Below are 11,539 nucleotides of genomic sequence, written 5' to 3' on the forward strand. Positions count from 1 at the left end.
ATGTGGGGGTGGCAGGGACACAGAATGAATTAGGAGTTGGGGTTTGGGGGAGAAGCTGGAGGCTCCCCAGGAGCAGGGAGCCTGGGAGAGGGAGACCCAGAAACTGCAGAGTGTGACCTACAAGTCATGAGAGAAGGGAGGCTCTAGTGGGAAGCGGTTAGAGGGTGTGGAGGGTCAAGTACAGGGTAGGTTTACCCAAACCGGGGGAAAGAAATGAAAGAATAAAAGAGAAAAAATAAAGTAAAACCAGTGTAAGGGCAGAAGCCTGGAGAAAGTGGCGGGAAACTCAACTGAAGAGTGAAAGCCAAATGGTGCTGTGAGGGGAAATGCTCTGGGGCAGGCGGCAAGAGCGAAGGGATCTCAAGCTGCAGTGGGGATTCAGGATCCAGATGCCCAGCAACTTTAATAGCTCTTAGGCATGGATGTCAGTCACGTCCATACTGACTGTTACCGACCAGAATAGCCATGGTTGTTATGAAAGGAAAGGAATTGCTCCTTGGAAATTGATACTCACCACTGGAGCCTATTTAGTTGCACTTAGTATTGGGCAAATAACTGACTTTTTGCTTCACTGGCAGTTTTATGCACACACAAAAAAATCAGCAAACCAAACAGAAAATCATTATTGCAGACGGCAGGACTGGCCTCGCTGGCAGGAGCAATTTTAACTATTTGGACCCACTTTGATGCTAAGTAGGACCTGCTGTTTAGGTTTCTAACATGTCGCCATTTCTTATTAATTGCCCAAACATCTTCTCATTGTCTCTCTTGCTGAAGACAGATTTCCAAAGGCAGTCAATATCCCAGCCATGTCATTTTGTCCTGCCGCTACATACACAAACAGGCCTCCTTCTCCAGCATGTTTTCCACTTGTTGGATAGAGACATTCACTTACTCAGCCAGTAGGTCTAATAGATCCTGATAATGGCAAACACGCAGTGATTTCACACACTTGCCTCCAGTGCCGACAATGCAGCTTCAGCTTCCATTGGTTTCGCAAATGTATTGATCCCTTTTTGTTAAGCTTTTCTTAGACATTTCTCATTACCAGGTAGGGTGACCTGACAGCAAGTGTGAAAAATTGGGACGGGGGTAAGGGGTAATAGGCGCCTATATAAGACAAAGCCCAAAATATCGGGACTGTCCCTATAATATCAGGACATCTGGTCACCCTATTTCCATGTTAACTCCCCTCCCAGGTTTGGGGTTAGTTCAAATCAGTTGCTTCTAGCTTTGTAGCTACTTTATCTTTTATTGGCCTCACAAAGGTGGTTACTCTGTAGCACTAAGCATCACTACTCTGCCATTCCTTAGACACGCAGCATTCTGCTAAAGATTAAGCTGTTCAATGCTATCAGAACAGTTTCTTAAAAGTCCCAGCATGCTCTGTCTCAGGGCTGAATGAGCTTCCTCCCCTGGACCAGCTGTTCTTACGGCATGTTACTCTCTTGGCTTTTGTCAGCCCAGGCTGATTTGCGGAGGAGGAAGGGGGGATACGCTGTTCACGGTGATGGGGTGTACGGGCCCCTCACTGATCCAGTCTTGGACTAGGGGTGCCCTGCCCCTAAACAGGTGCAGGGCCTGCTCCCAGCGGAGGAAGAATTTAAAAGGACACCGGTAGCCGAGGGGAAGGGGGAATGAGCTGCATGTGGCACCAGGCTACAAGGCTGGTGCTGAGAGCTTTGCCAGGAGCGGCAACAGCTTTGTGAGGGTTTCTCCAGCAGCAGGGACGTGGACTCCTCCCCACCCCCACCCCTTTGGGAGATGAAAGCAGGAGAGAGATGGACTGACTGAACTGGACACAGAGACAGAGGGAAATCTGCTAAGCCAGCGACCGTGCCCCAGACTGAGGAGCTCCAGATGGGTAGGAGGTGACAAAATTTGGGGCCGGTCAGTACCTGAACTGGACACTTTGAGAGCCCTCAGGAGCTGAGCTGAGCCCCAATGAAGTGGACGGGCCTGGGCCTAGGTTTGGGATGGAGGAACTGTACAGGCTTGTCGGCAGTAAAGAAATTGACACTGATACAAACTCCTAACATAGAAGCACCAAGTGGGATTTACACCACCTTAGCTTAATTCAGCAACCACATGCAGATACGTACCAGTGCGCGCCTTGTGGAATGCGCCTGCACAACATACCTTCCCTGATGAGGTCCAGCTCCGTACGTGGGAAATAATGGCCCAAGTGGGGGAAAGATTAGCGTATTTCCAAGCTATCTGATTTGTCCAAATGAAGAAAATATTAGAATCCCAAGATAAAATAGGCGCCCTCATGAGTCATGAAAATCCCTTTCTTGATTTGATACAAATTAACATAATGGGTTATGGGGAGGGGAGCTGACGTGACAATGCCCTGGCTTTGTCCAGGGCTGGCTTTGTCTGTGACATCAGCACTAAGGCAAGGCATAAAACAGGCAAACAGGGGCTCTTTGGCTCACAGAGTCCAATCATCGGAGGAAGGAAGCAGCATCGCACTCCAGAACTCCTGCTTGACACACAGTAAGTACTTTAGCATGTCTGTGTGCCAGCCACACACTCACAGCCAGAGGTAAACTGGAAGGGGTTGGAACTGCACCTTATTTGAATCCACTGGTTTTTCCCTCCACTCTTTGTTTGCTTGTGTGATGCTATCTTGGGGACGAGCTAGGTGTTTTCATGCAGTGACCCTTGTGTGCTGTGGCAATGTGCTTGTTCGCATGTTTGAAGTTTTTGGTGTGAGTTTTTCTGCACATGAATGTCTGTGTCCTATCCATCCATGTGAGCAGTGTTACACGTTCAGCAAACAGTATTTCCCATAAAGTGCTCTTTGCTGAAAGTACATGAAGCCTGCACGGAAAGGCAAGTGTCCATACACAGTGCGAGCCTTTGAGCTTATATCCAAATGGGTTCTAATTCTGTTTTCCCGTGACTGAACTATAACCACTATTACAATGTTGTTTGCATGGGAAAAAAGGTATTTTCTGTCGATTCAGTTCAGAGCCTTAGAATTTTCAAAAGGCCTGCAAAGGAAAACTGACTTTGTCTGAGTCTGCAGCCGATGCTAAGAACTTCTGAAACAATACCTCTCATCCCTTGTAGGTTTTACATGCTCGGTTAGCTCCTGAATTCCAGGTGGTGGAAGAAAACAACACTGGACATGTTAGGCATCTAGCCTGTGCATTTATACTCAGATATTAACCTCATTGTTTAAGACCCATGAAACCTCTAGTAAAACCCAACTGGAAAAAAAAGTGGGGAAGCCAGAAAAGATTAAAATGATGTGTTCAGTTTGGATCATATTATCACCCGCAAGGGTGTTGATTGTGCATGAAGTTATGCACCCGCAGCTGGGTGCACTCGGTTTTATAAACTGTCTTAGGTCACACCTCCTTCCTTCGCTGACCCAGTTTTTGCTTGAAGTTCCCACTGCAGATTGAGCCAGCTCTGGAAAAGCAAGGTGGAGTCTCTTCTGTCTGTTGCATCAGCGGCAGAATTGCCAAATTCTGGATGTCCTGATGGCAGAATCTTTATTGCTCATGTAAAAAGCCCTTTGATTTTCAGAGCCTGGCTTGGACGTTCAGGTCTCACACTTTGCAGGGGGAAACGGCCTTTTGATTGAACTGAGCACTCTGCTCAAGCTAGAACAGCCACAGGTGGCATCACTGTCATTGGGAGGTCAACTATATGACACTTGAGCCTCCCAGGAGCCGTAGGAACTAGAAATGGGCTGGGTGGGAATGCTGTTCTTCCACTGATACTCAGAGTTACCACCTAAACATCTGCACGTTAACTGGTGTCCCCGGGCCATGTCCTGCAGCAGTGGGGTGTGGACTGCCCAAAAGTCTGTCTTTGTCCAAATGGGGCAATGGACAAATGCAGCAGAACATGCAGCCAGATTCCACTCTCATTCCTAGTGCATCGGCCCAGTGGCCGCCTTTAAATGTCCATACTCCATTTAAATGGTGAGGGCGATGCAGTGAGAGCGTGCCAGTTGCACGGGGAAGCACTGGTGAGGAGTTTTGTCTCCCATGCCCGGTATGTTTGGTTGCATGGTTGCCATCACTTTAAACGAGACTTGAAGAAGCACAGTGTAACTTGTTCCTTAAGGGGTGTGAAGACCCCTCAGTGCTCAGAGTCCGTCTCTCCCAAGGTGCCAGAATGCATCTGTTATCTGTAGCACAGAATTTCACATTTTAAAATGGAGTGCACACAGCAGCGGGTGCATAACTTCATGTACAGTTATCGCCGCATGCAGGAGAGAAGCCGTGAGGGCTAAAAAGGAGGCGATCAATGGTGATATAGCCCAGGGAAAAGAACAGGTGTGGATGGACAGAAGGTTCTATAACGACAGCACATTTCCTTCCATTGGATATTTGCTGCTATAAGGTTCAAACTCAGTAGCCTGCAGGCAGCGCTATAACTGCAATCAGCTGGCCTTTCTGGTAAGAGATTGCCAAACAGAGTCACTTTGTTTCTACCTGAGTCCCAGGGTGATTCCCGGCACGGGAAGGGCTATGTGACTTTGTCAGAGTAAATCAAGCTGACAAATTGAATCCACACACCAGCTCGGTGGTGTGAGGCATCGGAGTAAACGCAAATCCAGCCTAGGGCCGCCATCCACTGACGGCTCGGCCAGATACAGTTAGAGTTACAGGTGTGAGAGTCAGGGCTTGTGCGGCTCTGTCACGGACCTCCTGCTCTCCCAAAGGGGTGCTCCTGCAGCTCATAGGAATTAATGGTTTGCGATTCAGAGAAATAAGGAGGTGGCAACTAAGGGCTAGTCTAAACTAGAAAATTTACGTTGCTCAAGGGTATGAAAAATGCACACCCTTCCGCGGGTAGTTAAGCTGACCTAAGTTCCTCAGAAGCAGTGCTAGGTTGCTGGAACCATCAACCTAGCTACCACCTCTCAGGGAGGTGGATTAACTACACCGAAGACAGAATCTCTACTGTCAGCATCGGGAGCATCTACACCAAAGCGCTACAGTGGCGCAACAACTGTGCTGCTGTAGCATTTCAAGTGCAGACAAGTCCTAAAGCACCTGACTTCCAGCCCTTCACTAAGACACCTGAAACCCTTCTTAGGATGCCCGCTAAGGGCCTGCTGCCATCCATGGAAAGACTCCCAGTGGGCTTTGGGCTGGGCCCGAGAGCTCCAGTGTCTGCAGTGTCAGACGAGGGGTGCAGGAGGAGTCAGTCTGACAGTTGCCTTCGTGTCACTGGGAACTGCGTGGCTCCTTCCCCAGGCACAGCTTTCAGTAGGTAGCCGTCCCCACCGAACACCTTCATGGCATCATCCAATTACATGGATTTCCTAGCATGATTCAGACCAATAGTTTGCGGGTGTACAGCCCCGCCCCCCCCCCAAGGATCACAGCCTGCTTAACAAACGGTCATTAGGCCACAGAACCAGCAGTCGGGAACTATTGTGATGCCTGTTTGACAGACAGGAAAGTGAGGACTAAAGAGAGTAAGGGCCTGGCAAGGGTCAGCGATAGAACCAGAACCAGAAATCTACCAGTTCTGGGCCCCAGCCCAATGGTCTCACCACTAGCCCACCCAGCTTGAGGTTCTGCTGGCCTTAGTCATGCACCTGGCTCATTGGGCCAGAGCTTGATCCCCTACAGCTTCCCTATATTTTTCTAACCATTGCTTCATTAAATGACAGTCGGCCTTCCGTCCTCACACACACACACACACTCCCAGCACAAGTTTCCTTTTTATTCACATCAATAAGAAATGGCTTCCAAAACGCCCTCTCTGATGTGCTAGGGAAAGAATTAACAAGGTAGTAGGACTTCGCACTGAGATTGGAGGTTACAATGAACACTTACACTTGTGTTGACGCCTCACGCAGCCAGATGACTTGGTCATTTATTTCCTAGGCTGAAGACCTCTGTCTATTTCTGAACCACTTCAGTGTTTTAAGCAGGTCAGTAACTTGATAGAAAATAACAATGAACAGAAGTCATAGACCAAGAAGCTTTTCAAAGCAATTCCTTTCTTACAATGTCTTATGGCAAACACACGGTAAATGACAGACCAGGCCCCGATGAACTCGGTCTGAGATCCTGACCCTGGCCACGCAATGCAGGGTTCTGGTCACACACAGCCGCTTGCAGGGTAACAGCCCAACTTACGACAAGACACACCAGAGAAAGTCAAAAGCAATCGAGCAGGCGTAGTAAACAATGTGAGGGAATGAGGTGATGGAACAGCAGATAAGGTGACCGAAGGATGCATAGCCGATGAATGTGCACTGTAGATGGGTCTGAGTCTTACAAGATCAAATACATTTTGAGATGCAAACAAATGCACAAAATACTCTGTGCGATCCCCACAGTCCATTAATGAGCCATTAGCAGTTGTCACCACCAGTGGCTTCGTGACACACAAGTAGGCCTTGAGGAGAAGGAGGCCTGGGGTGGCAGTTCTGAGGGCTAGTTGGGACAGGAACTCTCTGCACCGGGGAAGCATGGGAGAAGTGGACAGACAGGCCGACAAGGTCGGCATCGTCGGCAGAGTGGAAGCAGTAGGCTCAGACAAAAAGAAGCGCAGGTAAGGAGCCGAGCCATGAAAGATATTAACAGTGAGAACAAGATGTTTAATCGACTGCAGGGAAGCAGGGTGACGTGGTCATAGCTACAAGGTCAGAAGACAATCCCAGCCGTCAGACAGGAGGGAGGGGCTTGACCTGGCTGTCGGGGAGGCCTGGAAAGGAGGTTGCAGGATCGAGGCCAGAGATGACGAGGGCTCAGAGAGTTTTTATGGTCCTTGGTGCCTTCAAAATATGTAGCTTTTGGTGCAGGGCTCAATCATCTCCAGGGCAGAGTACTCTCAAAACTCTGGGCCCAGGGCATTCACTCGCACCAACACCCCTGATGGAGGGAGCAAAGGTCACGGATCTCCCCAGTGGCTGCACTGCCAGGACTTCCAAAGCCAGCAGCTACTCGGCGGCTTTACGGATGGATGGGCAGCAGAAACGTATTAGCCCTGGCTGTGTTACATCTCTGCCATGAGCAATGCAAATGGGTGGGACAATGCTGGCCTGCCCACTGCCCCCTTTCCCCCAACCCCACTGCCTGCCTCTACCCCAGCCAGCTCCTTGGACCCATGTCACAGATGCAGTTACCAGCTCAAGGCATCGGTGCCCGTGTCACTCTGGTGGTACGGCTTGCAGCCCTTTCACTGCCCTTTGCTGCCCTAGAGTGTTGCTGCCGCCGAAGCGCCCCCTTGTGGCCAGGGATGCCTCTGCAGTGTCTTGCCTCTAGCAGCCCCTTATGGGCCCCTTAATCACCCCAGAGAGTCTTGTACCCAAAGCCACCGGGTCTCAGCCCTGTGGCTCCTTTGCTTGCCCTCCTGCTCCTTCCTCCCTCTCAGCCAGCCACACACCTGCCTCTTATGTTAAATCACCTGCATCCACTCAGGTGAGGCTCCTCTTGTACTCCGGCCTGGCTTAGCCCAGACTCCAGAACCCAGGCAAGCCGCCCTGTTACATGCCCACAGAGGAGACGCTCAGGTGTGCACCTGTGTGTGGTTTCACAGGTAAGTTTAGGTCTCAGGTTTAGTTGCAGCTCCAAAAAGGCAGCTACTCACTCACTGCTGAGAGTGATGCCAAATCTCGAGATGTTTTATCCAGTTTTCAGAATCCAGAGATTGCACGAGAGTCTTGGCTTTCATCAAAAATGGTTTTTCGCTCTACTGGCTGAGGAGAAAAGCTTGAAAATATAACCCACGTGCACTGTAGCAGCTCAGAAACCAGACTGGCAAATAAAAACAAACGTGTATATATATATATATATCATCATCTCATGATTGGGGGGACCTGACTCATGACTTTAGAATGGCTAAGGTGTGGTTGACAATGCTGATCATGCATCCGTTCCCACTGGTGCTGGGCAAAACACTTTCAGGGGAACCTTTTTTCCATTGGAAAATGCAGTTTTGTCAAAGTCTAGCTGTTTTGCGGGAATGTGTCAATTCTGACAACATTTTGGATGCATAAAGAACCAAAATGAACCATTTTGACTTTCTGGTTTCATTTCGATAATGTTGAAGTGGTTCATTTTGATAGAGTCAAAACACAGCGTTTTGAATCTCCTCATTTTGATTTGTTTCGTTATGACTTTTATATTAAACCATTAATTTTAATGTAATTAAGATTGATAGTTTAATAGTGTGTATTGTTTTGACATTAACTAAACAAAACATTTTAATGGTTCCAAATTTAAATTTTTGGGATTTATTTTGTGGGAAATTTCAGCTTTTCAGTCCAATTTGGAACATAAAGCAGTTTCAGAACGTTGGCACTTCCATGTTTGCTCCAGTTTCCCGGGAACAGCTGTAATTCCTGTTATTCAGTGGGTGTCTCTCCGGAGAGTGGATTGATTTGCTCACCCCACCCCCACCCAAGATGACGTCTCATTAACTCTCCTAGTCTCTGTTTCTGCAGGCTGGACTCACACCTTGCTAAATTCCGGCACCAGCCACAAGCCTTGGGGGAGCTGAAGGGAATGAAACTGCTGGCTGCCTGCTTCATGTACCTGCTGCTCATCTGTCTGGCCCTGCCCAAAGCCGAATGCCGACTCCACGAGCGATCCATGGAAATCAGGAGTAAGTCCCTGTAACTGCAGCAGCCAGGCCAGCTCCTCAGCTGGTGCAGACTGGCGCAGAGCCACCCCAAATGGCTCTGCTGCCCCCCACCCCCGGTATCTCTGCCCTCCCCAGATAATTGGACCCAGCACAGAAGAGCCTAGGAGGTCGGTGACAGTATCAGTGGGTGGCATGGCAGGGTCAGTGTTTAATAGAGAGGCTTCTCCTGTCTCTCTCCCATGGTAGCCTATGTTCAGAGCCTGGTTTAGTCACAGGGTGGAGAGTCTCCAGAGCGCCCAGGCGTTGAACAGGGTGTAGTGCAGAGGTGCAGGAGCAGCGCTGTGCGCGTATGAAGCCTGCCCGCACTCAGAGCAGCTCAAGACGCTCTGCCTCCTCCCTGTACCTCCCCGTGCACACTGACCGCAGCCGGGCGTGGGCCTGGCATGGCAGGAGCAGGGTCTCCTTGCACACACGCACACACCTGTGTAAGGACTTGTCCCAACCTGACCCCAAACACGTGGGGTTGTTCAAATGCAGCAAAAGTTTTTGAAAAGGCCTCTGGGCTAAGGCTGTCATTGCTAGCCACTGTGTGCTCGGGCCTGTGTAGCAGCGCCCTCTGCCGGTGAACGTGCAACATTGCGGGTCACTGCAAGGCTAGAGGCTGCAGCGTGACATGGCTGAGCTTTCTGTCCTTTCATTATCTAGGCTTTGTTCTTGTCCCTCCAGAATCCTCCTCTTGCTCCGCATAGCTTCCTCCTGCCTCTGCATTTTCCCTCTCATCTTCTGCAACCCAATCCATCCTCCCCCTCACCCAGCCACTCCGCTCTGGCTCAGTCCAGGAGCTGGACTTCAAAACGGTCCTTTAGAGAGACTTCAGACACTTAAAACAATTCCTTACTTCTCGTAACCCCCTTCCTCCCGCCCACCCCGAAGGCCGTTCTCCCCAGCCAGGCCTACAAAGGGCCAACAGACGGAGTTTCCTGGCCCAGCCGCTGCAGATTCCATGAGCCAGGAAAAGTCTAGAGGAACTTTCCAGACAGCAGAACTCAAAACTTGCAGTTTTTAATCAGCCTGTCCAGCAAATCTCTTCCTACAACGTGTGTCACGGCAGCACCCAGTGGCACCCGACGCGATCAGGCCGCTCTGTGCTAAGCGCCAGGCACACCCTGGCAGTAACAGCCCTTCCTGAATGAGTTTGCAATATAAACACACCAGACACTGGGGCGGTGACTTTCTCGAGGTCACAGGCAGGGTTAGAACCCAGCTCTCCTGACTCCCAGCCCACCTGAATTAGCTTGGGCAATGGAGTTGCCTGGTGCTCTGGTGGTGGGGCAGCCTATACACACACCGGGCTGTCGGCAGTCTCAGGATGACAGGGCCCCACGTGCTCATAGCACAAAGCCCATGTTCTAACTGCCGCGAGGACGCACAGGTCGCATGTGAGCAAGTGAGTCACTGCAGAGCCAGAGAACTAAGCACATGGGCCAGATCCTCAGCAGCTGTGAATCAGCGGAGCCCCACTGATTTCAAAGGATCTGCTCCAAGCCGAGAATGTGGCCCTTGGTTCTCGCCACCAGCAGGGCCCTGTTTGCGCTGCGTGGCTCAGGGTGCCTGCTGTTGGTTTTCAGCGGTGGTTGTGAAAGGGGCTGGACGGCAGTCCCCGGAGAATCGAGTCCTGTGCTTCTCCATAGGCCTGGCACAACGGGAACCAGACAGGGGAAGAGGGTTGCACCCCATTCCCAGTGCCCTGAGTCACCCAGTCCCTCCTCTGTATGGCTACCCCCTTCCCTCCTTCATTACTATGCAAAAGACATTGTCATTTTAAAATAAGCGAAGGCCACACCACCTGCTCACCACTGGCAATGACAAGGCAGATGCAACCACTGGCAAGTGTATGTTACAGGTCGGGGCCTGAGCCACAGAGGATATGAACAATCACAGCCTAGAGCTTGGGAGCTTTAACTCCAGCTGGACCAGTCCATGGTTTTAGCTCGGGAAGTCCCTCCTTCTCCATCCCAAGCAGGTAGCTGTGACACATGCTCAGGAGAACTAGTCCTCAGCCTCATGTTCTAAAGACTTCCTGGCCTTTGCCTTCTAGACCCTGATATCGACCCTTCCTGGTACACGGGGCGTGGGATCAGACCCGTGGGACGGTTTGGCCGGAGGAGAGCTGTCGTGAGAGCTCCCGAAGTCGGGCTATGGACACAGGCAAGCTTGCTTCCCTCTAGAAGAAAGTAGTGAATCCCTTCAAGATGAATGAAATGGCCAAGACAAAGAATGAATTTGAATGATGATAAGAAAAGACCCTTCTCCTCTCTCCCTTCCACATCCCAGCCTCTCTTCTAGGCACATGAAAATGTTTGGTCTCATTTCAATGTACAGTATCTTTGTGGCTATAAATGATAGAAACCAAAGAGCAGTTGATAACTCCAGTATTTTTGCAGACAATTTCCCTCTTGTCTGTTTTTTCTTTTTCTCTCCCCTGTTCCCCATTTGTCCCCATCTCTGGCTTTTGCTCTCAAATCTAATGTGATTTGTGCCAGAAAATTGCTGGGGGAAAGAAATACAAATTCCCATGTTAATTATCTTCCTAGAACATGGGCTCTTTTATACAAACCAAAAAAATAATTTAAAAAATTGAGAAACCGAGCCCGGCACGTGTCTGCTGTGACTTGAAACGTATCAGACTTGTCTCAACTCTCCTGGGCACTAGGATCTTTAGAACCGAGTGGCGTCACTTTCCCTGAGATTGCGTCTCTTTTCCTGAACAATTTCTCTTCCACACAATAAAGTCTTTTGACGTGATCACCGGGCAGAGGAGCCAGCGTTTTAGTCTGGATTCTGAATCCATCTGAAAGCAGGTGGAATATAACTGGCCCTACTCCCCTGACCAATGTGTCATGCCAGCAGGAGTAATACGCTGGCGAATCAAGATGACCATTTCAGCAGGCCCCACACAGCTGGCTCT

The 11,539-nt window shown here is 50.0% G+C and overlaps 1 protein-coding gene across 1 annotated transcript; it reads left to right on the forward strand.

Annotated features, from left to right (window-relative positions):
* Positions 1–5,954: 5,954 nt before the first annotated feature.
* On the forward strand, positions 5,955–11,182 carry LOC120375143 (prolactin-releasing peptide-like). The gene is given in 4 exon segments (XM_039495862.1): positions 5,955–6,537; positions 8,432–8,592; positions 10,670–10,754; positions 10,756–11,182. Coding segments are annotated over 4 exon segments (405 nt in total). The 5' UTR covers positions 5,955–6,454; the 3' UTR covers positions 10,832–11,182.
* The last annotated feature ends 357 nt before the right edge of the window (positions 11,183–11,539 follow it).

This window comes from Mauremys reevesii, linkage group 11 (genome assembly GCF_016161935.1).
Source record: "Mauremys reevesii isolate NIE-2019 linkage group 11, ASM1616193v1, whole genome shotgun sequence".
NCBI lineage: Eukaryota > Metazoa > Chordata > Testudines > Geoemydidae > Mauremys > Mauremys reevesii.